At 41.5% G+C, this 27,425-nt stretch overlaps 2 protein-coding genes and 1 pseudogene across 6 annotated transcripts in view; 1 reads left to right on the forward strand and 2 right to left on the reverse strand.

The window, feature by feature from the left end:
- The first annotated feature begins 1,662 nt into the window (after window positions 1-1,662).
- On the forward strand, window positions 1,663-3,497 carry NT5C (5', 3'-nucleotidase, cytosolic). Its single transcript, XM_001377817.2, has 5 exons — window positions 1,663-1,968; window positions 2,256-2,356; window positions 2,443-2,503; window positions 2,856-2,970; window positions 3,088-3,497. Exons 1-5 carry the CDS (start codon window positions 1,783-1,785, stop codon window positions 3,270-3,272), a joined length of 648 nt encoding a protein of 215 aa, XP_001377854.1. The 5' UTR covers window positions 1,663-1,782; the 3' UTR covers window positions 3,273-3,497.
- A 403-nt stretch (window positions 3,498-3,900) lies between these two features.
- ARMC7 (armadillo repeat containing 7) overlaps window positions 3,901-27,425 on the reverse strand; it is a 40,840-nt gene continuing 17,315 nt past the window's right edge. For 2 of the 5 annotated variants that reach the window (XM_056817177.1, XM_056817176.1), the window contains exon 4: window positions 3,901-5,161. In XM_056817177.1, coding sequence (XP_056673155.1) covers window positions 4,824-5,161 — 338 coding nt within the window. In that variant the 3' untranslated portion in view covers window positions 3,901-4,823. Of the gene's footprint in view, window positions 5,162-21,992; window positions 22,081-24,254; window positions 26,368-27,425 lie in introns of those variants that run through there. The other 3 variants (XR_008916414.1, XR_008916415.1, XM_056817178.1) reach the window with 3 other exon arrangements.
- Window positions 5,174-21,986, reverse strand: LOC130457251 (WD repeat-containing protein 55-like; annotated as a pseudogene).

Consider the following 27,425-nt stretch of genomic DNA (forward strand, 5'->3'; position numbering starts at 1 on the left):
AGTTTGCCTGAAATACTTCTATAATTTGGGGGTACAAGGTCCCATGCCAGAATGATCAAATGTAATAGACTTTGCCACTAATAGCAATGTAATGATACAGGACAATCCCGAGGGACTGAGAAAGAACGCTACCCACATCCAGAGAAAACTGGAAGTAGAAACACGGAAGAAAAACATGATTTATCACTTGTTTCTAGGATTATGTGATTTGGGGTTTTGGTTTTAAAAGATCACTCTTACAAAAATGAATCATGGAAATAGTATCAAGTGATAACACAGTGGGCGACACCATGAATCATATAACCATGGAAAAATATTTTAAAATTTTATAAAGTAACTTGAGTCAGAGGCAGTGTCTGAGGCCACATTTGGATGCAGGTCCTCCAACTCCAAGCTTGGCACACTATCCATTGTGCCATCTAGTCGCCCCTATTAGATCAGTTCTTAAGCATGCAAAACTGTGATGTCAGGAATACCTGATGGTAGGACTCTAAGCAAGACATTTCACCCTGCTTGCCTCAGTTTCCTCATCTGTAAAAAGAGCTGGAGAAGGATATGGCAAGCCATTTCAGTATCTTTGCCAAGAAAACTCCAAATGGGACCAAGAATAGTCAGTCAGGCTTAACCTGAACAAGGGTATCCCTGCCTCTCCCTAGCCCCACCTTCCCAAAGACTAATTTCCGGGAAGATTTAAATTTAAGAGCATTACAGCCTGATTGCACAGGTTCTTCATTGCCTTCTTGACCTCAGAGGCCACATGATCTAATTTTTTTAAAACTTCCAATTTTATTTTCAGTTCAAACATTTAAAAAGTGCCAACTGTTGCAGGCACTGTATTAAGTGCTGGGGATATATAAATTGGCAAAAGACTGTCATGTCCCTGTTCTCAAGGAGCTTACAAGCTAATCAGGGACACACCGAACAAATGAATATATAAAAGGCGAGCTATATACAAGATGAATAGGAAACAGAGGGAAGGTACTAGAATTAAGAAAAAATTGGGGAAAGCTTCCTGTAGAAGGTGGTGGTTTTAGTTGGAACGGAAAAGGAAACCAAGGAGACCAATCCGAGCGGAGGAGAGAGAGAACTTGGAGAACACCCAGAGAAACTGGCTGGAGTCCAGGGAGGGGACAGAGTTCTGAATTTTTTCCTTCCCTTACTCATAGAGAAGGTGAGAAAAACAAAACCCATTGCAAATCAGGATAATCGTGCAAAACAAATTTCCACATCAGTAGTCAATAAAATAAAAGAAAGAAGGCAATACACTCGCGGTCATTCGCTCCCAGGCTGGAGGCTGACCGCACGTTTCCCCAAGAGCCCCCTGGAATCGTGGCTGGTCAGGGTCCGTCCATCCTTACTTTACAGATGGGGAAACAGGCCCAGCAGTTGTCAGACTCGGGGTCCTCACTCCCTACCCTCGCCAGGCTTCTTTTCACTTACCAATAATCTTAAGGAGAAGCCAATTCTCTTAATGTTCTGATAAGGGAAGTTCTCTTAGAAAATGCCATAGGGCTTTAAAGCGGCTTAATTGCCAGTTTCTCCGGGGCTCCCCAAGTTAGGAGGAAAGCCGTCAGGACCCCATGGGAATGCCTTTGAGGCTCGTCCCACCAATTAACCTCTACTTAGCCGCCCCCGAGAGAGTCGGCTACGTTTGGACGCTAGTCCTTAGCGGCCCCTCCCGGCGGGAGCTCTAGGGGGTGGAGCCGAGTTACCGCCTCCTCAAGGCCCCGCCCCGCTTCTTTTGCGGCCGCTACTGTTCCGGGTTCGCGGCGTTCCCGGGCTATGGAGCTGGGCGAACAACGTGCATTGCGGGTGCTGTTGGACATGGACGGCGTGTTGGCCGACTTTGAGGGCAGCCTCCTGCGAGGCTTTCGGGACCGCTTCCCCCAGGAGCCGTACGTGGCCCTGGAGGACCGGAGAGGTTTCTCGGCCCGGAACCAGTACGGGGCCCTGCGGCCCGACCTCGCGGTAAGAGGCCGGGCCGGCCCCAAGCCTGCCGGGCTCACACCACCTCCCACCCTCCCCAAAGCAGGATGGCCCAGGCTGAGCCCCGCGACCGCGTGAGCCACCGGGTCCTCCCTGGGCTCTTTCAAACCTGCACCGCCCCCTCCTTTGGCCCCGACCCTAGAGGATCTTTCGGAAGCTCGGGGGCAGGCCAGGTGCCCCACTGGGCATTCCTTTAGCAGGACGAGCCTCCCACCGGATAAGAGCCACAGGCTGGGTGAAGAGGCGAGCCGGAACATTGTGTCTTTCAGATGAAAGTGGCAAGTGTGTATGAAGCACCTGGGTTTTTCCTCGATCTGGAGCCTATCCCCGGAGCCTTGGAAGCCGTGCAGGAAATGAGCTGCATGAAGGAGTAAGGAAGTGTGAGGGCAGGGGGGAGGGGGGAGAGGGAACGCTGAAACTGAGCCAGTTTCTCCAAAGGGCCTGTTTATTTTGCAGTACTGAAGTCTTCATTTGCACAAGCCCACTGAAGAAGTACGATTACTGCACGAGTGAGAAGGTTAGCATGTTTTAGAATGTAGACATGCCCTCATCTAATGGCTAGACCAACCTAGTTTTTCCAAACCTTGAACTTAAAACTCTCTCCCTCTAAGAAATCCAGAAAACAGCTCAAGCATCTTGGGGAGGGAGAAATGGGGAGCAGGTGTGGGTGGCAGAAGGGAAGAATGCACTGCCTGGATGCAGGCACAAAGCTTTTCCAGACCGACTACTGGCCAGTTTTCTCTCATGATATCTGGCAAAAAAAGTTAGTGGTTCCACTGCCTGGGCACTAGATTTAGCTCACTGAAAAGAAGTCAAAAGCTTGAGGGTCAGAACATGGTTGACCACCCCACTCCTCTCCATTACAACAGTACCTCTGGGTGGACAAGTACCTGGGTCCTCAGTTTGTGGACCGCCTGATCCTGACCAGAGACAAGACAGTGGTCTTAGGGGACCTGCTCATCGATGACAAGGACGTTATTCAAGGTTGGGGCCTGTTCCTTGGAATTTTCTTTTTTAAGATGCAGGTAGGAGAGGGAGCTTTTTGTTGATGTTGTTAAAATACTGGGTGATGCTAGTTGGCTTTCTTGTGCCCTGCTCCAGGCCAAGAAAAGAAACCAAGCTGGGAGCACATCTTGTTTACTTGTTGCCACAACCAACACCTGGACCTACCTGCTTCCAAAAGAAGGCTTAATTCCTGGAGTGACAACTGGAGAGAGATCTTAGAGAACAAGCGGAAAGTAATAACAGGAGAGCATGGGAAGAGCACCTGGAGGAGCACCAAATAGTAGGAACTCCGCAAGTCACATCAATCCCTGTAGGGAAGAGTGACTTCCAACAGGCAGGGGAGTTGGAGGCGAAGGAAGCTGAAACAGGCCAGGGAACAGACCTTTATTCCAGGGTAACCTCCTCAGCACCAGACCCAACCATCAAATGCCTCCAGGAATAACTGTACCTATGTCACAATAACACGGGACTGTGCGTCACACATCAATAAAACATTTCGACTCTGAGGCCTGCCTGTGTCTCTTTGGAATGGTGAAGGGGGCAGAAAAAAGGCCTAATAAGTATCTTCCCATACGTTAACCTACTTATTCTCTTAAGTGCTGGCTGAACTCTGCTTTTCCTGTGGTCCTTCTCCTAGCACACATGCATGCGTACACACTTTCACCAGTCTTCTGTCCTCCTTAAGTCCCTCTCCAGATGAAAATGTTAAAGAGAAATAAAACCTCTAACCCTTCGGTGCAGAGGTAGGAGAATATGATATGGAATATTGCATGTCCTGTCAGATGCAGTTGAGGGATGGGTTGGTTTGGGCAATTTTTGCCCCCTCTCTAGATCTTTGATATAAGGAAGGGCATGGTTCCCGGCATGGGGGAGTTGGGAAGGATGCATTTACAAATGAAACAAAAAGCATCAATAAAAATGAAATTTTTATTTAAAGAAGAGGCAGAAATATCCAGCCACCTATGGCTTCAACTCTCACCACAAACCGGTACAGGTAACAGTTATGCAAGTATGTGGCAATCCATTCCAGATAGTGGTCTTATTACATGTAAAGGTGCTTCACAGCCTTCTTCCCACTGTGTCCTTGGTGCCCATGAGACCTTGAGAGTTATCCATTCTTAAGGGGCCAGAGATTACATAGAACTTGCTTCATATTATATCTGTACCAGCCCCACAGGGGCCCCCTAACAAGGATGACTTTACATTAAGCTGCTTCGACAGTTCCTAAGGCATCAGCTGCTAGTATAACTAATCCTACCTGTACACTGTTGCTCTTGGATACATTTCATCCTCACAATGACAGTCATCCCCATTTTGTAGATGGAAAAATTTAGGCTCATGGAGGTTAAATGCCTTGTTTAATCAAGAGCACATGGCTGGAATCAGAATTCAGGTCCTCATGTGGTTCTCTCACTTTTACCAGAGTGTTTTTGATAGTTGGGGCATGGAGTTCATTTCAGTGCTTTGTAATTTTACCTTATAAATGTTAAGGGAATTTACATATTACTAGCCAAATCTCCCCCCATCCCCACCCAAAAGGTACAAACCTTTGCCAAACAACGGTGGGGATGGTAGGTACCATACTTTGTTGCTCTTAAGATTCATCTTATTCCAGGGGCTCTTCCTACCCCCAAAGCTTGTTTGATGGGACACTTTTTTCTTGTAAAATCCTGCCATCTTTTTTTCCCTATAACCCAGCTCAGTCTTTTCTCAGGCTCAGCTTCTCTCACTTATGTCCTTCTAATGACAAGCCTTTCTACCACCTAATTGGGGCCTACTTGATACTACAGGGGTCCTAAGGATAGACACCACCAACCTTGGCACAGTATTAATCAGTCTTTGGGAAGTGGGATGCCCACAGCAGTGTGTGCACTCAAATTCCGGGCCTCTTCCACCTGGTCAGGGGAGCAGTAGTCTTCCAGGAAGATGGTAGCCAGATTGCTGAGTCTCTTATTTGCAGAGAGGGAGAAGCGGAGCATGCACTCCACCACAGGCAGGGCTGTGAGCTCCTGGATGGACTGGGATGTGCTCAGGAACATGAGTGTTGTGACTGCTGACATGACTGTCTCCTCATTGCAGCTGGAAAGGCAATTGATGATGGGTTTGACACCTCCCATCTGTAGAATATACACTTTGTTGACTTTATCCAGGCACAAGTTGCAGAGGCCACCTAAAGGACAAAACAAGTCAAGCATCTGGTAGGCCTTTGGACCATCATTCTTAAGGGGTGGGGATGGGAAGAAGAGTAGAAGGGGAAGGCTGCCACATTTCTGCATTCCTAAAGCTTGTTCAAATCACAGAATTTGAGAGTTGGAAGAAAACTCTGTGACATTCTAGACCAAGCTCTACCCCAGTAGGAATCCCTATCACAGAATACCTGAGAAGAGGTCATGGGAACTCTATCAGTTTGGACATCTCTTTTTGGCAAATTCAATTTCTGCTTGAAAAAATCCAAGGAAAACCCACCACCTTCCAAGGCAGTCTAGCCCAATTTTGGATGGAAGACTCCTGGGATCCAGGGGGCCAATGGATGGAGGTGGAGAGACCAAACCTAAAAGCAGAGTCTCTTTTAATACTGAACCTCAGCATGAGACCACTAGGAGAGGATCCTGTTAGATGAATAAGGCAAGAAGAGAGAGACTAACTTTTATCACCAGTCTTGACTTTTTTCTCCTGAGATTTCCATTTTCTGGCTCCTTTTGCTCTGGGGCAGATTCAGTTCATAATCATCCTCTTCCCTAACCAGGGACATGTAAATATCTAACAAAATGGCCTTCCTTTAGTTCTTTGAAAAAGGGTTTACCAGATGGAACTTTGACTAGGAATTAACAGGAAGGATAAACACAATGATGCTAATTAGAGTTTAGTCACAGGCATGGCTGATACCTGGATCTTTGTCCTCCCTCAACCCAGTCTGTTTGGCTATACCCAGCCTAAGAGCAGCTGCCACTGGAGCATGACATGCTACTTCACCCCTTAGGGAGTCCCCATTAAATTCTTGTTTTCGGTTTCAGTTGGAGAACAGAGCCTGTGGCCTTTTCCCTCCAATCTAGTCTTCTTGCCCCTGCCAGAAGAGTCCCTATGAGCATGTGTGATAGGATATCTATTGGCAGTTCTCTAAAGAAAGGGTTGGGTCCACCCAGCCCTCCTTCCTTTCTCATACATGGATAAGCTTTTACTAAAAGGAGACAAGGCTGCCATCCTGGACCTAAATGGCCCTCACTTCCTGGATGCAGCTTCTCCTTTACGGATGGATGGCTCCTGGGACACAATGGATTGACCCTGGGACACCTAGGCCCACAGATGGAAGAGAAGAGACCAAAGCTAAGGGCACAAGAATTCTCAGCCACTGAGAGCTGCATATCTCAGCTGTTAGGGCAAAATAAACTGCCCTCTGTTCGTTGTTCAGTTGTTTCTGAGCACCTCATTTCATTCCAACATGGATCTTAGACTGTGTGCCATACTTGAGCCACCTCTAACATGATATAACCCACCTTCCCACCCCCAACTACACAAAATCCTCTATTGGATCCCCTTCCTACTGCCAAAGAAATACGGTGAAAGCTTCTCACCTCTACCCTCCAAGGCCCTCCATCAATTGGCTCCAGCCTCATCTCTGTCCACACATTTATTGTTGTCCAGTTGTTTCCATCTCATCAACTCTTGGTGATCCCATTTGAGGTTCTCTTAGCAGAGACTGGAGTGCTTTGCTGTTTCCTTCTCCATCCCCTCTACATTCCCCAAGCAGCACTCTTTGCTGCTCTCTGACTTTGCCTAAATATTTCTACTTCTGGCCTTCTTAGCTGGGTTGAAGAATCACTATTACTATTATTCTCATTTTACAGACAAGGAAACTGAGGCAAATGGAAGTTAAGGGACTTGCTCAAGGTCACATGGCTAGGTACTCTTCTATCCAGTGACACTAGCATCCTTGCTATTCTTCAAATACTCTCATTTCCTCATTCTGGGCAATTTTTACCAGTCATCTCTCATGCCTAGAATGCTCTCCCTCATCTCTACCTCATGGCTTCCTTCAAATCTCAGGTAAAATTCCATCATCTACAGGAAGTCTTTCTGCACTCCTCTTAATTCCAGTGCCTTCCTTCCCTCTGTTGCTCATTTCCCATTAAACTTATATAGCTTGTTTGTACATAGTTATCGAGCAGCTAGGTGCCAATGGATAAAGCGGGCCTGGAGTCAGGAAGACACATCTTCATAAGTCCAAATCTGGCCTCAAACAATTAGTAGCTAGGTGACCTTGGGCAAGTCATACAACCCTTTTTGTCTCAATCATCCTCATTTGTCAAATGAACTGGAGAAGGAAATGGCAAACCCTTCTAGATCTGCCAAGAAAACCCCAAATGGGGTCACAAAGAGTCTGACATGACTGAGTAACAACAAACATGGCTGTTTTGTATGTGGTTTCCCTCATTTGTCTTTAAGGGTAGGTCTGTCTTGCCACAATGCCTGGCACATAGCAGGCGCTCCATAAATGTTCAATGACTTCTTGATTCCAGATTCAGTGCTCCATCCACTTTACTCCCTTGCTGCCTCTTAATGCCACACTGACTGTGCTCTCTTCTGTTTTCCTCCAGAGATGTTATCCTAAACCTGACAAAATGCCTTTATGTTTTGCATTTGCCTCTCTTTCCCATTAAAGCTGCTTCTGTTTCTTTGTTCTTGAATGTCTGGCACTTGGTTCTTTTACTTAATAACCTCTCCTCCCCATTTCTCAACACCTCCCACCATCTCTCCTCTCCTCCCCTCTCTCCTCAATTCTGGAGTTACTTCTCATCCCAAAGACTAAAACTCTAAAATTCTACCTGTGGAAAAAACTATACAGAGGCCTTAGGCCCTAGGAAGAATAATCACTTTGTCCTGGCCTCTAACAGTTTTGGGGATCACATTCCACACTGGAACCTCTCTACTGCTAGAGTTTAGTCTATGTAACAAGAGATGCAAAAGTTACATGGGTCACTAAAATAATACTTCCTATTCTGAAATTGGGAGCCTTGCTGGCCTACAGCACTTTCAGTAGCAGGTGTAACTATGGCAGTATATGCTGTGGAAGCATGTGAAAAGCATTTTTAGTTCAAATGAAAATATTCATAAATATTGTCACAATCTAAAGTTCTTTCTAGTTTCCTGAAGGAGACATCACTAGTACTGAGTCAAACTTCTTATGCTTTCCAATAAAATTCTTTCTTTTAGGCCTAATCCTTTGTCTTGGGAAAATATATAAAAAGTTAAGAAGGAAAATTAAGGGGCAGTTAGGTGACACAGTAGATAGAGTGCCAGGTCTGGTCTGGAATCTGGAGGTCCTGGGTTCAAATCTAACCAGACATTTCTCATAAAGATAGCTGTATGACCTATGGCGTGTCAATTAGCCTTGTTTGCCTAGCTCTTGTCCTTCTGTCTTACAAGTTGTTACTAATACAGAAAGGGTTAAAAACAAAAAAGGAAAAGTTAAGGCCCTGGAAAATGGCAATAAAGGCGGTAACCACTCTTAGAATGAGAAATGCCTAGGTCTAGTTAAGACCATTGCCTTCTCTTATTTCCTGATCTACCTAATAATATATTGCCTGAAGGGATTAGAGTTTTAGGGAATCCCTTGGATTACTTCAGGGCAGCTAAGTGGCACCATGGACAGGGCACCAGGCCTAGAGTCAGGAAGACCTGAGTTCAAATCCAGACTCGGATACATATGTGACCAAATCACTTAACCCTGTTTGCCTCAGTTTCCTCATCTGTAAAATGAGCTGGAGAAGGAAATGACAAACCACTCCAGTATCTTTGCCAAGAAACCCCAAAATGGAAATACAAAGAATCAGACCCAACTGAAAAAACAACTGGATTACTCTAGGTCCTTGGTGACCAGCTATAAGAAAGTCCTTGAGGAAAGTGGTCAAAGAGGGATGAAGTGGTTTTAGGAGAATAATTCTAATAAATTTTAATAAATAATTGATATTACTAGAGAAAAAAGGATAGTGCAAAGAGTAGTAAAGTTGGAAATGCAATCATTCTAAATGGGAAGATAAACAACAGAAAAAGTCAAGAAAGGGAAAATTCAGCAGAAAGTTTTGGAAAACTGAGGAGTGAATTTGCATAATTAAAAAAAAAAGACATTCAACTAAGCTAATCTTTTGCCATTGAAAAGCATCTCTGTTGCTACTCACTACAACTGCTGAGTAGCTGAAAGGATGAACTCCCAGATCTTTTGAACCGGGAACAAATGAGGACTCAGTGACTTCTAAGGGTTTATGGGATTTAAAGCTAGAAGGGACCTTGGAGAGCTCCCTGAAGGGACAAGATTCTATTCTCTGGTTCTAAACTATAAAACATGCACTGCCCTTAAAAGACAAACAAAAATCCAAAGCCTTCTGAGACATAAAAAGAAAAAAGCAGGTCTAATCTTAAAACTGGAACACAAAGGGTAATCAGTGAGGGAAGGATAATAATAACTCCCACCAGTAAACAGCTTGGTTTACAAAGCATTTTTGTCAAAGGAACAACATTGTATTGAAACTGTCCTTGAGACTTACCCAGGGAGTTGGACCACTGAGCTCCCTTTCTGGTGACCTGAGTTAAAAAACTAGCCTACAAAGTCTCAGGCATCATAATTGATGGATCATGGCCAACACAGAGACCAGGAAGCTACACCCAACTGAGTCAATGCTGAATATTTGTTCCATACAACGACTAAGTAAACTTATTAAAAACAACCATATGGTCTTATGAATGACTTGTTTTGTTTCAGTCCAGAACTTGAACCACCATACTGGCCTAGCCTACAACAATTACATAAGAATCCCTCAGGGTATATTGTTCAAATACTATTATCTCTATTTTACAAGTTTTAAAACGGATTCTTAGAAGGGCAGGCGGTGTCATAGTGAAGAGTGTTCAGCCTCAGAGACGTAGTACTTATGAGATCCTGGCAAGTTATTTAGCCTCTGTCTGACTTGGTTTTGTGTAAACAGAATCCGCTCCCTTTCCCCCAGCTCGTCCTACCTCATGTGACATGGGTGTCACATGAACAAGCCAAACAGAGGTTGTAGGTGAAGAGCCCCAGGAATATGACCCAGACCTAAAGGTTACGGGTCCGGGTCAAGAAAGGATAAAGGTGTGGGGTGAGACATATCGCTTTTTATTCCCTGGGAGGTGGCAGTGGAGCACCAGGGCTGAGTCAGCCAGCCATGTGGAGAACCACATGGTCAATTGGGTTAGATTAGTCTTAAATCGCTATATATCTGCGTTCTCAATTTCAAGTGATTATTAATAAACTATGGAAAATAAGAACCTGGAGCTATTAATTTAATCTAATAGTTTCCTCAAACATGAAATGGAGATAATAATAGCACCTACCCCAATCAATCAATAAGCATTTATTAATTGCCTACTCCATGGGGCTATGGACTGGGGAAAACAAAGAAAAGCAAAAGGCAGCCCCCGCCCTCAAAGAGCTCATAGTGGAATGGGGGAGTATATAATGGAAAATTGATTCTAATTCTATTTATACGACTCAATCAAGCTGCCATGGGTTCAATACTTTCCTATGGTCTTTTAAGTCCAACTCATTAACGTTATAACTCCATCATTTACTTTATACAGGAGAAACTTGGTCAAGCTTTTCTCTTGTAATTACCTCCATGTAGGACTCAATTCTACTATGAATTAAATTTCTCCTTTGGTATGGTCTACTTTTGTAAGGTCACCCACTGCTGCTTGTTCCTGTCCTACCTCCTCCCCCCACCAATTTCATCTAACTCAAATTCAAGTTGATTCAATTAAAGTCTCCAGGTGCAGACTAATCATCTGAACATTACTCCCATCTTCCAAGAGGAAGCAATAGGGAGAAGTGGAGGTGATTCAACCCACTGCCTCATTAAAATGTCTACCAATCACGATTGGCATGATGCAATGTCAGGCCAATCAGAAGCTACACATATCATAATTAAGGTTTTGCTATGTTATCTTGCTAGTGGTTGTAAAAGACCCTATTAGGCCTTACTTAGGACCTTTGGCCATTGAAAGAGGCCACTGATCTCATCTGTTGGGTCTAATCTAATAATACTGATCATGTTCAGAACTTTGTCTCTCAGAAAGAACTATGGGAGTAGAAATGCAACAGAAGAATATATGATATCACTTATCACATGTATATATGGGTATGTGATTTCGGGTTTTGGCTTTATAAGATCGCTCTATAGCAAAAATGAATAATATGAAAATGGGCATCAAGTGACAGCATTTGTACAACCCAGTGGAATTGCTTGTCAGCTCTGGGAGGGGGGAGGAAAAAGGGGAGGGAAAGAAAAGGAATCATATAACCATGGAAAAATACTTAAAAATTAAAATTAATTAAAAAAAGAACTTTGTCTCTCAGTTTACCTTAATCTCAATTCTGATAGAAGACAATGTGCAAACAACTACGTAAACAATAAAATGTGCAGGATAAAAAGAAAAGAAAATAATTAACAGAGAGAAAAAAGAACTAGTTAAGAGGGACTGGGAAAGACTTTTTACAGAAGTAAGATTTTAGCTAGGATTTGAGGGAGGCAAAGATGAGGAAGGAGAACATTTCAGGCATGGAAAAAGCCTGAAGTCTAGAGATGGAGTATCTCTTTTTCTTTTTAAACCCTTCCTTTTCATCCTAGAATCAATATTATGTATTAGTTCCAAGACAGAAGAGTGGTAAGGGCTAGGCAATGGAGGTCAAGTGACTTTCTTAGGGTCACACAGCTAGGATATGTCTGAGACCTAGGACCTCCCATCTCTAGGCCTGGCTCTCAATCCATTGCACCACCCAGCTACCCCAAGATGGAGTGTCTTGCTTGAGGAACAGCAAGGATGACAATGTCACTGATGAAAGAATGTTTGTTGTGGGGGGTGGGGAGAAACAAAGCTAAGTTATGAAGGGGTTTGAATCCCAAAAAGGGATTTTATATTTGATCTTGGAGGTGGCAGGGAGCCACTGGAGTTTACTGAGTAAGGAAGCAACATGGTAGGGTTAAGGAGGATGGATTGGAGCTGGGAGAGACAAGTGGCAGATAGATCCATGACTGGCCTATTGCAATAGTCCAGCTGTGAGGAAATAGAGACCTGAACCAGGGTGGTGGCAGTATCAGAAGAAAGAAAGGGGCATATTCTCACAGGATTTTTGAGAGGATTAAATGAGATAATATCTGTAAAGCACCTTGCAAATGTTAATGCACTATGTAAATGTTGGCTATTGCTATTGTTACTAAATGATTTGGCTCATGGTCATGGGGTTACTAAGTAAGAAACCATTATTTGACAAAAAGATAAATGTATATATATATATATTTTAAAAACTGTCTTGTGTATTTCTATTTATCAAATAGAAACTTGTGTTTCTATTGCCTCTGGCCTTCATTCCAAAATCTGTATGCCCTTCTGGCATACATGGATAGAATGAATGAATGAATAAATGAATGAATGAACATTCAATAAGCACTTACTATGTACAAAGGTCTGTGTTAAGTGCTGGCAATACAAAGAGCAGCATCTATTCTAGGAGCACTCAGTTGAAGGGCATGTCCAAAGCCGAGTGTCAGGAGGGTAAGTAATTAATCTAAATAGGATTCAGTGTAGAGGGCAAATAAGGCTGGCATCATTTTTAGTATCATTTAAATAAGTAAGATGACTGAATAACTAGAGGGAAAATCTGATGTACTTTTTAAAAGAACTGTATTATATTGGGAGTTCCTTGAGGACAGGAACCATCATTTGCCTTTGTAGACCCAGTGCATAGCACAGTTGTTGTTCAGTTACACCCAACTCTTTGTGACCCCATTTGGGATTTTCTTGGCAAAGATACTGGAGTGGTTTACCATTGCCTTTTCCAGCTAATTTTACAAATGAGGAAACCAAGACAAAGAGGGTTAAATGACTTGCCCAGGGCCATACTAGAAAATGTCTGAGGTCAGATTTGAATTTAGAAAGATGAATCTCCCTGATCCCAGACTGGGCAGTCTATCTACTGTATCACCTAGCTGCCAGCTTAGCATAGTAACAGGCACTTATAATTGTTAGTTGACCAACAAATAGTAATTCGATTCAGAGTAATTAAATACCACTGAATTATGATGGGCATAAACATCAATTTATTTGAAGACCTCAAAATCAAGAAGACTGTTGCCAATAAAAACTGCTGGGAAAATTGGAAGACAGTGTGGGAGAGATTAGGTTTGGATCAACACCTCACCAAGATAAACTCAGAATGGGTGAATGACTTGCACATAAAGAAGGAAACTATAAGTAAATTAGGTGAACACAGAATAGTATACATGTCAGACCTTTGGGAAAAGAAAGATTTTAAAACCAAGCAAGACTTAGAAAGAGTCACAAAATGTAAAATAAATAATTTTGAATACATCAAATTAAAAAGGTTTTGTACAAACAAAACCAATGTAACTAAAATCAGAAGGGAAGCAACACATTGGGAAATAATCTTCATAACAAAAACCTCTGACAAAGGTTTAATTACTCAAATTTACAAAGAGCTAAATCAATTGTACAAAAAATCAAGCCATTCTCCAATTGATAAATGACCAAGGGACATGAATAGGCAGTTTTCAGATAAAGAAATCAAAACTATTAATAAGCACATGAAGAAGTGCTCTAAATCTCTGATAATCAGAGAGATGCAAATCAAAACAACTCTGAGGTATCACCTCACACCTAGCAGATTGGCTAACATGACAGCAAAGGAAAGTAATGAATGCTGGAGGGGATGTGGCAAAGTAGGGACATTAATTCATTGCTGGTGGAGTTGTGAATTGATCCAGTTATTCTGGAGGGCAATTTGGAACTATGCCCAAAGGTCGATAAAGGACTGTCTGCCCTTTGATCCAGCCATACATAGCACTGCTGGGTTTGTACAAGAATATTCATAGCTGCACTCTTTGTGGTGGCCAAAAATTGGAAAATGAGGGGATGCCCTTCAATTGGGGAATGGCTGAACAAATTGTGGTATATATTGGTGATGGAATACTATTGTGCTCAAAGGAATAATAAAGTGGAGGAATTCCATGTGAACTGGAACAACTTCCAGGAAGTGATGCAAAGTGAAAGGAGCAGAACCAGGAGAACATTGTACACAGAGACTGATACACTGTGGTACAATTGCACATAATGGACTCCTCCATTAGTGTCAATGCAGTGACCCTGAACAATCTGCAGGGATCTATGAGAAAAAACACTATCCACAAACAGAGGACAAACTGTGGGAGTAAAAACACCGAGAAAAGGCAACTGCTTGACTACAAGGGTTGAGGGGACATGATTGAGGAGAGACTCTAAATGAACACTCTAATGCAAATACCAACAACATGGAAATGGGTTTGGATCAAGGACACATGTGATACTCAGTGGAATTGCACGTCGGCTATGGGAGGGGTGGTGGGAGGGGGGGAGGAAAAGAAAATGATCTTTGTTTCCAATGAATAATGTTTGAAAATGACCAAATAAAATAATGTTTAAAAGTAAAAAAAAAAAAGACTGTTGCCACACTATTTTAATATTTCCACCTACTGCCCAACAGCTTGAAATAGATCCTAATGAATGCAGTGTCTTTTGCTAAAGGTGAATGGTTAAGCTTATTTATGTTCAGTAGCCCAAAAAAGGCATTTATATATGAAGTCTTTTTTAAAAATTCTAACAGTTTAAAGATTCCCATTCTCATTAAAATCATTCTAAGGAATCACCTAACATCTATTAAGTTGGCAAGAACCGTTATTATGAGTAATGAAGAAAAAGACATGTCATCCTGCTGGTCGGGTTGTAAATTGGTGCAAATCTTTGGGAAAGCAAAAAGGAATTATACAATAAGCACTAAGAGACTAAGCAGGCCTTTTACCTGGGTTACAGAAGTATACCCTAAGGGAGTAAGCATATACAAAAGTATTCACTGCAGCTTTATCTGTAATAGCAAAAAACTAAGAACTATATCTAAGTGGCACAATGGATAGAGTGCCAGGCCTCATCTTGCTGAGTTCAAATTTGGCCTCAGACACCTACTAGCTGTGTGACCCTGGGCAAGTCATTTAGTTCTGTTTCCTTGAGTTTCCTCATCTGTAAAATGAGCTGGAGAAGGAAATGGCAAACCCCTCTAGCATCTTTGCCAAGAAAATCTCAAATGGACTCACAAAGAGTTCTGGTGAGAGGATTTATTTTTTAATATATTGCGAATTGTTTCTGTATTTGGGTTTGGAATCAAGAAGCTCAAATTAGTCCCTCAGCCTCAGGATTCATTCTTTTATGCCCCACCCAAAGAATTTCTCCTATCAGAGAATAGGAAAGTGAGATTATGGAAGAAAAGAGATACCCACAAATAGCCTAAATAATGAGTCCTTCAATCTCTCATTGGAAATCACTGCAAGGGACAATTTTGATTGGGCATAACTGGATTTTTCTCCTGAGTAGTTGGGGAGCACGAGACCTTTACATGGCTAGCCCACCATTACCAACAGATGGAGAAGAATTGAGAGTTTTGATGGATCACCTCCTTATTAGCTATTCCCCAAACAGAGATGTCTTGGGATGTCCAAAGGAGGGAATTAATAATGAGCTCCTAAAATTTTCTATTTATGGATCTGCATGAGGGATCACTTAAGAGATCTATGACCAATTAATTAATTTTGTAGTTAATGCTAGCCTAATCAATAAATTGATATTCTTACCCAGAAGTCAGTCTCTTGGAAATATTTTTTTTTTTTTATTTCGGGGCTTGGGGCTTGAGACAAGCCACAGGATCCTACCTGAGAAATTAGGGACCCCACTACCACCTAGCTGTGCCCAGACACTTGAGACACTGTGCCAACAGAAGCACTTGGGCTTGCCTGTATTTCTCACCAAGTGCTTGGGAGTGGGGCCTGCAGGCTGGCATAGATTCTGGTAACAGGGGGTGATTCCTGGTCGCTCAGTGCCTTTCAGTGGCCTTATCTGGGTATTTGTGACAAAGGAGGGGCCAAGTGGAATGAAGTGGGCAAGAATGCTGTGTCCTTATGCCTCTTGGAAGCACTAGGTGAGCCAAGGGGAAATGAAAGCTCAGGGTGGGAGTGGTTTTCCTGCTAAAAAAAGCCACTGTCTACTTTCTGTTGTATGTTTATAACCTGTCAGGAGATAGGGTAAAGAGACCCTTAGTCTTTCAAGAAGGGCAGGGCCCTGAAGTTGAACACTAGGCCCTGACCTAGAGGGACAACTTCCTCTGTTTCCCTATTGCCTTCCCTCTATGCCAGTTACATCTCCACCCACTTAATCCTTATGTGTGTTCTGGTTTTGTCCCTCAAGCTGTTTCCTTAATGGCTAGTTAGACCTAAAGTCAATTCTTTGGTTCTTCTGCTCATCATTGGTCCTTTCTCCTTAGTATTCTATGCGCCTATATGCTGAGTTTCAAATCTGTTTTGCTTCTATTTAATTAAAAGCCTGAGGTTGGTATATATGTGTCCATGCTATGTCTGCTACAAGGGCTCTTCTCTTAATTCTGATTAGAGCCCAGTTGGAGCAGGTTGCGTTCAGTTTTCAGCTTTTTAAGTGGAAGACTACAGGTAGTATTGACACTATAATCCAAGAGTACAGAATTTTGTATTGTTTTGTCATCCTGTCATCACTCACTAAAAAGAACAAAAATCCAGGTTAACTACTGAGCCTGGTGGTTTTTAACATGTTCCTCCCCTCTGCCTTAGAACCAAAGTGGTCTCAGTCTCAGTTATGCTTGAAGCAGCCTCTATAGAAGGTCCTTAAATAGGCTTTAGAAACTATTGTAAAAAAACAGAGAGGGGGCTGATTTACTTAACTGCAACAGAAGGTCTTGGATGATCCCCACTACCATCCTCTCAGTCTGTCCTCACTTTCTTCTTCCACTATATTAGGTACTATGTCTTCCTCCTCTTTAAGTTCAGCAAAAAAATCATCTATCCCCCAGGCCTTGCTGCTTAGAGCTTGTAACTGGCTACCTTTCTTGTGCTTCCGATAATCATCAACTACCACTGAAAGAAGCTGTGTCACATCCCAGAATTTGAGCCTATGGTCATGGCCAATGCTGGCAAGAAGCTTACCATAGTGAGAGAGGGTTAATTGCTCCACAGGTTCACCAGCATGTTGCCCCATACTGCCCACAATTCAGTTTGGCAGGATATTGACTGCCCTAATAATCCCATCAGTAGAGGCTGTGCATAGCAGATTGTTTGTGATAGGCACAATGCAGCCCATAGACTCTGCCTTTAGGGCAGTTGCTCCAAAACCATTCCAGTTGAAGAGGTAAATGGTCCTCTCACTAGAGCCCCAAGCAACTTTCTTTCCCCTCTTCATTATTGAACGAGGTCAAATTCCCACTCTGTTTCTGATAGAAGTTCATATCAATGGCATTTAATATTAAAGACACCAAGGTAGCCATCCCCACTGGCAGTAAGAAGTAGCTTCTTAGCAGGGTCCAGAGTCATATCTGCAATGTATTCCTCATGTTGCTTCAAGTCCATGGTAGGACCCTCCTTCCTCTGGTCGCAGAGCCGAATACTGCCAACATTATCCCCAGTAGCTAATAGATGCTCATCTACTAGCAATAAGCTACTGATAGGTACACTGTGAGCCTTGGAAATTCGTTTATCCAGTTGGCTTTGCTAAACATCTAGGATATGAATGGCTTTATCCTTGGAAACACTGATAAGTTTCTGTCTATCTTCATCTTTGGAAAAGGCCAGGTCAGAACAGGACTTGAGATGGTGTCCTGAGGACCAGAGCTCCCTGGTTTCACCCTCCCAACAGGAATACTTGAAGATGAACATGTCCCTGTCCACGTCCCCTGCGGCCAGGAGGTTCCGTGCTGTGTAAAAAGCCAGCCCGTTGGCCGGAGCCTCCAACACTATGTCTTCTGGAGTGTCCCGCTCCTGGGGAGCCATGGTCTCTGTCTTAGACTCAACCTCAGACTCACTGGAGGCCGCCATGCTAATAACAACTCTCTCTTGAAATTTTTGTCACATTGGAAAAGATTGAAACAACTGAATAACAAAGGACTGCCCATGTGTCCTACAATGGAGGGTTGACTGATGGTTATATTGTGATTTCTTTTGACATAATTAAGTACACAAAGACCACATAGAAATATGGAAAGATACAGACTTTGATAAAGAATAAAGCCAGAATACAAATATTATGAATACACAATAATAACAAGAAGAAAGGTAGTGTGGTACGGTGGGAAGACCTCTGAATTAGGAGTCAGAGGACTTGGGTTCCACTCTTGGTTGTGATGCTTATAATTGGCAAGACCCTAGTTAAGTCACTTTCTCTGTGGGCTTTAGTCTTCTATTCATAAAATGGGGTAGGGGGTAGGGTAGACTCAAGGGTTCTTAGCCTGCTCTCCTTGAATTTAGGTTTAAACAAATATATTCTGATAACTATATTCAAATATATTCTGATAACTTCAGTATAATTGGCGGGGGTTTTTTGTAATCCTATGTATTTTATTTTATGCATTTAAAAACATTATTCTGAGAATTGATCATACATTGTAATAGACTGCCAAAGAAGTGCATGACACAAAAATGGTGAAGGAAACCTCTAAGTTAAATCATCTTCAAAGTATTTTGAGCCATAAATCTGAAATAAAACAACAAACCTATGAAAAGTAACATAAAAAGTATACATCATAAAAAGCTCTTTTGGAAATTGAGAAATTAAGAGTGGATGGGCCCAAGGTCTAAGTAACACAAATGTCTTCAGACAAAGACAATATTCATTATGAATGTTTTACAAAGTAGAGAAGAGGTACAGGCCCCACACTAGATTGTCAACCTTTTTTGAACCATGGAACCCTTTGGCAAGCAGGTTGCTTTGAAGCCTATGGACCTCTTCTCAGAATAATGCTTGTAAATACATTACAAAGGATTATATTAGGATTACAAAGGAAACCAATACAACTATCAAAAATATTTTTTAAAAAGTTCATATACTCCAGTCAGGACTTTTTGCTTTAGATGAAAATGTCTGGTCAACTGATCCACTTGTCTATTCCATCATCACCATCTTTTTTTACACCCTTACCTTCTGTCCTTGTAACAAATCTAAGAGAGAAGGGCAAGGACTAGGCAGAGTAAGTGATTTGCCCAGGGTCACAGAGCTAAGAAGTATCTGAGGTCACATTTGAACCCAGGTGTTTGGTCTACTTCATCTTCAAACACTCTACCTGCTGAAATCTCTGTTTTTGTTTTGCATTTACTCATCTGTGTATATACTTTCCCCTTTAGTATAGAACTGAAAGGCTCGAGGATAGGGATTATGTTTGGTATCCCTAGTGCAGGGATGGTAGAATTTCAGAATGGAATTCAAATTTAAAATAGGACATCTTACATTTGTGTGGACACTAAATCTTAGTGACACATGGTTTACCCTAAGTGCTTACAAATATAAAGTCTATCACAAATAGGAGAAATGGATTTATTTCACATCAGCTTTAAGGGGAGTCAACTGTCTGACCCACAACTAATTGATGGCACCCATTTGCTTACTGTTATTTTAATGAAACCTTGTGTCAAAGAAAAACTATGCAAGTTCCTCCAGCCCAGAGAATGGACCTAAATCACCCTGTACCACTAAACCACAGCTTTTGAACCACAAAATTCCAGCTCACAACTGTCAAGTGTGCCAGCAGCACCACCTGCTGGTAGTTCCAAGAAAGAAACCATCCTGGGACAGACCCTGCTTTGCAGTAAGAACTCGCCCATATTGATTTAATGGGCCACTAAGTAGTGAAATGGATAGAAAGCTGAGCATGGAATCAGGAAGCCTCATCTTCCCGAGTTCAAATCTGGCCTCAGACACTTCCTAGCTGTGTGACCTGGGCAAGTCGCTTAACTCTGTTTGCCTCAGTTTCTTCATCTGTAAAATGAATTGAAGAAGGAAATGGCAACCTATTCCAGTATCTCTGCCAAGAAAATCCCAAGTGGGGTCATGAAGAGTTGGACACGACCAAACAACATTTATTTATGAATACTCACACAGTTCTCCAACTTGGGAAGGTCACAACCACTTTTTTGGGAGAGCTTACAATCTGAGCACTTCTACACTGATTTAACTGGACTGATTCAACAATCAGTTTGGAAGTTGATTCATGGGCTAGGCTTTTCCATAGCTAGTTAGCAGGCTTAGGCCAAATGGCAATTATTATGAATACTCAATGAAATAACAACAACAATAATAATAATTATCATTTATATAATGTTTTTAAGATTTGCAAAGTGCTTTACAAATATGATCTCACTTTATTCTCACAACAATGCTTAGAAGTAGTAGGTTCTCTTTGTCTCAATTTTACAGAGAAGGAAACTGAGGAACAAAAGTGAAGTGACTTGCCCAGGTCACATCCCTAGCAAATGCTTAAAGCAGAATTTGAACTCAGGACTTCCTCTCCATCTAATTGCCTTATGATCATAAAGATGTAAGAAGAGTTCCCCTTTATACCACACTTTAGGGTTTGCAAAGTATTTGACAATGCCATTTCATTTGATCATCACAACAACTCTATATGCTAGGTACTCTAGGCATTATCTGTAGGGACACAAGGCAGACTATCATCACAGATTAAGACTTTTCTATACTTAAGTTATTTCTTAGAGGGTAACCAGGCCCCTCTGAAATGTTCATCCATACACAAATGAATCAATTGCACCAAACCAGAACATTTAAAGATACTCTACACATCCCACTGCCTTGGTGAATTTTTCAGTCACAACTCTCTCACAAGAACTCACAACAACTCTCATATCATGCTATGTGGAGGGCCTTCAATCTGCATTGGTGGAGGGTGTGTTTTGTTGTTGTTCAGTCGTTTCAGTCTTGTGGAACTCTTTGTAATCCCATTTGAGGTTTTCTTGGCAAAGATACTGAAATAGCTGGCCTTTTCCTTCTTCAGCTCATTTTACTCATGAGGAGACCAAGGCAAAGAGGGTTAAAGAACTTGCCCAGTGTCACAAAGCTAGTAAATATCTGAGACAAGATTGGAACTCAGGTCCTCCTGACTCCAGGCCTGGTGCTCGATTCACTGTGCCACCTAGACTCAAATTCTTTAAAAATGTATCAAAGCAGCTACCTCTCATAAGTAAGCCAAAGAGTGCTAGACACACAGTAAGTAACGGGATAGAGAGAAATACGCTACAGATGACCTTGCTAATAACTTTCGTGGTACAGATTAAGGTGGCTAATGGCCACAGGAAGGCCTACATAGGCAACCAGGTGGCACAGCAGAGAATGTCTGGCCTGGACTCAGGAAGGCCCAGCCTCAAATCCAGCCTCAGACCTTTGTCTGCCTCAAAGTGTCCTCAACTGCCAAAAGGGGACAATAACAGCTCCTATTTCATGGGGTTGTTGTGAGGATCGAATGAAGTAATATTTTAAAAGTACTTAGCATAGGGGCTGTTGGGTAGCTCAGTGGATCGAGAGCCAAGCCTAGAGATGGGAAATGCTGGGTTCAAATCTGGCCCTAGATACTTCCTAACTGTATGGCCCTGGGCAAGTTACTTAACTCCAAGTGCCTAGCCCTTGACTATCTTCTGCCTTGGAACAGAAACTTGTATTTATTCTAATACAGAAAATAAAGGTTTCAAAAAATGAACTTAGCATAGTGCCTGGCACATAGTTGGTGCTTAAAGCATGTTCCTCTTCATTATTTTCTCCCCTACATTCCATGAAGCAATTTGTAATGTCTACATGCTCAAGACAAGGTGACATAGTAGAGAGATGGTTGGACTTGGAAGTCAGGTAGTCCTGGGTTCAAATTCTACCTCAGATCTGTATTAGCTGTATGACCCCAGGCAAATCAGTTAACCTGAAATGGAGTCTCCTCTCAATAAAATAAGGCTATTAACAGCATATACCTACAGGTTAGTTGAGATATTTAAATAAGACAATGTATTGTAAATGCTTTGCAAATCTTAAAAGTGGAGACAGTGCTTAGAGCAGGGCCTGGAGTCAGGAAGACTCACCTTCCCAAGTTCAAATCTGGACTCGAACACTTATTACTTGTGTGATCTTGGACAAGTCATTTCACCCTGTTTCCCTCAGTTTTCTCTTCTATAAAATGAGCGAGAGAAGGAAATGGCAAGTCACTTTACTTTAGTATCTTTGCCAAGAAAACCCAAATGGAGTAAATGAGGAGTCAGACATGCTGAAAAACGTCTGAACAACAAAGCTTAAAACGCTATATAAATGTGAACTCTTATTTAGGATATGGTTTTAATTACATAATTACATTTAGCATCATTAACAATTACCACCTGGAAGGCAGACTCAAAGTAGAGTTATAGAAAGGCGGTCTACCCTACAACTTCTCCAAAAAGATCTAGAAAATGCACCAAACTTTGATTCTCTGTGGGAAACCCAAGAAAAAGTCACAATGAGTCATTTTTCTAGCTCAGGTTGGGACAGAAGGACAGACAGAAAGGTCTGTGGACACTGGGGATGGGGTTTTGGCCAGGAGTTTCCTCTGGGATGCATTCCAGTATCCAAGCACTGAAAGAGTACTGAGGCTGTGTGATGTCCCAGACCCCACTGAAAATTCATTCATGTAGGATGCAGGAAGAGATGCCAACTGGCAACTTTGTTGATTGTTATTGTTACCCACTTCATGGTCACATATTCAGGGTAGTCTGAGAAGGGGAACTATGCCCAGGGATGGTAACTTTATGGGGTGAGTAGCGGTCCTGGGGCCTCTGTTGTGAGCAAGGAGCATGTTCATAGCATCAGCTCTGTGCCACTGACCTCAGGAGTGGAAAATAATTTCAATTCTAGCTTCCAGGCTGTAGAGGAAGAACCAGGGAAGGAATCTCAGACCAAAGGGTAGCTTACAGTTCTTTCATTATGAATCAGCAGATCTTTCCAGGTGGATAATAGTGGTCAAGACCCAGGTCAAGGACTTGGAGAGATGGGAAAGGATCTGTTTGTACAAAAATATTTGTAACTGCACTTTTTGTGGGGGGCAAAAAATTGGAAAATGAGGGTATATTTCTCAATTGGGGAAGGGCTGAACAAATGGTAGTTTATGATGGTGATGGAATACTATTGTGCTATAAGGAATGATGAACTGCTTGATTATTATAAGAACTGGAAAGACCTTCATGAACTGATACAGAGTGAAATAAGCAGAACCAGGAAAATATTATACACAGAAACTGAAACATTGTGGGAAGATCAAATGTAATTGACTTTGCTACTAGCAATGTAATGATCTAGAACAATCCCAAGGGACTTATGAGAAAGAACTATGGGAGTAGAAATGCAAAAGAGAACTTATGACTTATCACTTGTTTATGTGGGTAATGTAAAAAATAGACTCGAATACAGGACTACAATCCCCATGAGCCTTTGCTCCACTTCCCCAGAATGCCTTGTAATCTCACCTGGGCCGAGATCGAGAAGGGATTTAAGTGGATTCAAAGGCTTTTGAAGGGGTCTTGGCTTTTTTTGGACTTCCGTTTTGGAGCAGAGGCGTCTCTTCCATGATGTGAGGTTATTTTGTCTAGGCCTCTGGCCTAGGCACATGTTTCTTACTTGTATATTCTTAATCTTTAACCTTTAATAAACCTCTAAAAAATATAATACTCCTTGCAGAGAGAAACTAATTTCTACCTGCCTCAGATGCCTCAGTCTCCCCATCTCCCCTAAATTTTAATCTTTACAGTATATAATTTGGGATTTTGGTTTTAAAAGATTCTCTATTATATAGAAATAAGTTTTGAGTGATAGTATATGTATAACCTAGTAGAACTGTTTGTCAGTTCTGGGAGGGAAGAGGGGAGAGAGAAAACAAGAATTATGTAACTAACCATGGAAGAAAATTAAAAAAAAAAAGGAACTTGTAGAGCTTAGAGCACAGATTCAGCTATCTGAATATGACCTGAATCAGATTACTCTAGGGAGCACTAAAAGATTGCAAGTTCTCTGTCTGAGCTATCTGTAAGAGCATGGAATAACATTAATATTCAATACTCTAAGAAAGCGGCAGTAGGACCAGCCCAGAACTTCCTTCTAGAAGTGTGACAGAGTCTGGTCCTAACATCAAATCCAAAATCAGGAAGTAGTCTAGAAGAATAGGCAAACAAAAAATAATCCAACCAAAGAAGACTATCATAGTGACAAGAAAGCTTGAGGCACAAACTTTAGAAGAATGAGTTTAAAACATCCATCAACAAAACTTCAAATAAAAAGCATATAGCTTGGACATAAATTTAAAGGAAATCACACAAAAGTTTTTTAAAAGTTAAAAATTTTTTTTTAATAAGCGAAATGGTGCTAGAGGAAAATATTGGAAAAGAAATGAGATCTATGGAAGAAAGAACTAGAAAGAGAATTAACAGTTTGGTACAAAAGGTACAAAACCTTATTAATGCAACAAATTCTCTATACAGACTAAACCTTTTTCCCCTGCATATACCTCACTATTAGGGGGAGATACTACTATTGCTTCCTATATACAGGAATTACAGCATAAACTAAGTGAACTTCATGAATCCGGAGCTGCAGTACAAGCCGGACCACTAGACTTTTCTCTGCAAGACCTGAACCCAGGAGATAAAGTTTATATCAAGAATTTCAAGCGAACTGGAGCAACTCAACCTTCATGGGAAGGACCATTCCAAATATTGTTAACTACTCCAACATCTATAAAGATTGGAGAAAAGGACTCTTGGATTCACTGCTCACATGTGAAGAAAGCATCTTCTGCTGAGACTGATTGACTGTATCCTATCATATGCATTGGAAATAATAATCCATAGACAAATGGATGCTGTTTTTTGAGAACACATTGAATTAATAATTTTTCTTTATTTTTATGATTGCTTTTCTTTTATTTTGATTAGAATATTTGATTTTTTCTCATTTCTTGTACTAAAGGTACACATAATATTATTTTCCTGCAGTAATAGAAGTTTAATATATATATATAACTTGCTATAGTGTCAATGCATACCCAAAAGCTTTAAACTATGGGAACCTGCCAAGTCTGTGCTCCTTGTTTTTTATCCCTTTTTTTGGAATCATACATTAACATTAATCACAGTCTCATAACATTTTATCAATAAATGGCAGGTTCCCATAGTTACTCAGACAAGTACAAAATTTGATTATCATGCTGGCTCCCTATATCCCTGAGAATAACAAAAAGGTCAGACAAGGGAATGACATTTCCCCATCAAAATAGAATTCTAATTTTTTTCTTCTTATATTATGGCAGCTTCCTGTAGTCTTGGCTACAAATGGCTAAATGAAATATTATTGTATTCTGTCCCAAAGACTTATGGGATAGAAATTACTTTAAATTGGACCTATACAAGGACCTATTTTGAATTTTTTTTTGTTTTTGGTTGTTTTTTCTCTTCTTCTGATAATTGACTCATACACCCCCATAACTCAACATTGCGTCCTGAGCTGAACTGGATGTTTTTTTTGTTTTTTTTTTAAATATATTTTATTTGATCATTTCCAATCATTATTCATTTAAAGACATAGATCATTTTCTTTTCCTCCCCCCCACCCCCCATAGCCGACACGTAAATCCACTGGGTATTACATGTTTTCTTGATTTGAACCCATTGCTTTGTTGATAATATTTGCATTAGAGTGTTCATTTAGAGTCTCTCCTCTGTCATGTCCCCTCAACCGCTGTATTCAGGCAGTTGCTTTTCCTCGGTGTTTCCACTCCCATAGTTTATCCTTTGCTTATGAATGGTGTTTTTTTTCTCCTGGATCCCTGCAAGTTGTTCAGGGACATTACACCGCCACTAATGGAGAAGTCCATTACGTTCGATTGTACCACAGTGTATCAGTCTCTGTGTACAATGTTCTCCTGGTTCTGCTCCTCTCCCTCTGCATCACTTCCTGGAGGTTGTTCCAGTCTCCATGGAACTCCTCCACTTTATTATTCCTTTTAGCACAATAGTATTCCATCACCAACATATACCACAATTTGCTCAGCCATTCCCCAATTGATGGGCATCCCCTCGTTTTCCAGTTTTGGGCCACCACAAAGAGCACAGCTATGAATATTTTTGTACAAGTCTTTTTGTCCATTATCTCTTTGGGGTACAGACCCAGCAGTGCTATGGCTGGATCAAAGGGTAGACATTCTTTTGTCGCCCTTTGGGCATAGTTCCTAATTGCCCGAAATGGATGTTTTTTAACACCTACTTCAGGGGGGATTGTATTTTAATTTAAAATCCAGGAATTTTGATTTTTTGTTTGAGATTGTATTTTTACATAAAATCCAAGATTTTGATTTTTGTTCCAGAAAAGATCTTCAAGGAAGAAGCTTGTTAACTCCTAAATCCAGAGAATGAATTGTTGCAGAAAGATGCAGAAAACCTACACTTCAAGAAGATCAAGAATGAACTTTGGATATGGTTGATTGAACTGAACTTTGATTGAACATCTATTGTAAATTTATGTCAAAATTTGGCTTTCTGTCAATGCGCCTAGCAAACATTGGTTTTGCTTTCTTTCTTTTCTATTCCTCCCTCACTACTCTAATTTCCTCTTAGAAAATTGAATATTGTATATATCTATAGTTAGAAGCACATTTAAGACTACAAGATGATTATGTTAATTGATCAATGGGGAGACTAGTCTCCCAATGATCATCAGGGGTGATTGTGAACCTTAAAAATTCTCAGACTCTACTTCATAAGGTTTGGTTAAGACCATTCCCCATTTTAAACAATGAAGGAACTTAGATCAGGAATGTGAGGCCTCTACTCCACCCCTACTTAAGCCTGCTTTAGGGGAAGAAACTCCTTGCTGAACAATGAAAAATACTTAAACCCATACTTATAAGGCAAAAGCTCTTAAGCTGTGCCTATTTTTAGATCTGATACAAAAGGGTGCTAAGTACCTATAAAGGTCAGGCAACTTGTGAATTTACAAGGAGCAAAGAGGTGAGAACTTATTCAGAGGTATTTTTTTCAGGTGTGAACTTAGTCAAAAGTTTAAAGTCTACTCAGATATGAATTAAGAATGGTCTGTCCTTTGGAAAAACATCTACTGTGATTGGTAGATGTGAGAACTTAGGGGAGGTGACATAGGAGAAAATTCCCTTTAAAAGGAGAGGAAAAACTGAGAGCAAAGGACTCTCTCGCTGGAGCTCCCTCTGAGGAGACTCTGTCCCTCTGGACTCTATCTCTCAGGGCTCTCGCTGGAACTCCCTCTGAGGAGGCTCTGTCTCTCTTGGATCTCTCTCGGGAGAGTCAGCTAGGAAAGCTGAATTAGAAGAGGCAACTGGTGTCTCTTTGAACACTAGAATCCTTGCTTGGACAAATCTTATGGTGAGTGGATAAAGGACTGACTGATCTTTCTCTTAGAGCTTGGGCCTGGGTTGGCCAGGGCTGGCCAGGGCCAGCCTGGGCCAGCCTATCCTTTTCTCATTA

This window comes from Monodelphis domestica, chromosome 2, assembly GCF_027887165.1.
Source record: "Monodelphis domestica isolate mMonDom1 chromosome 2, mMonDom1.pri, whole genome shotgun sequence".
Taxonomy (NCBI): domain Eukaryota; kingdom Metazoa; phylum Chordata; class Mammalia; order Didelphimorphia; family Didelphidae; genus Monodelphis; species Monodelphis domestica.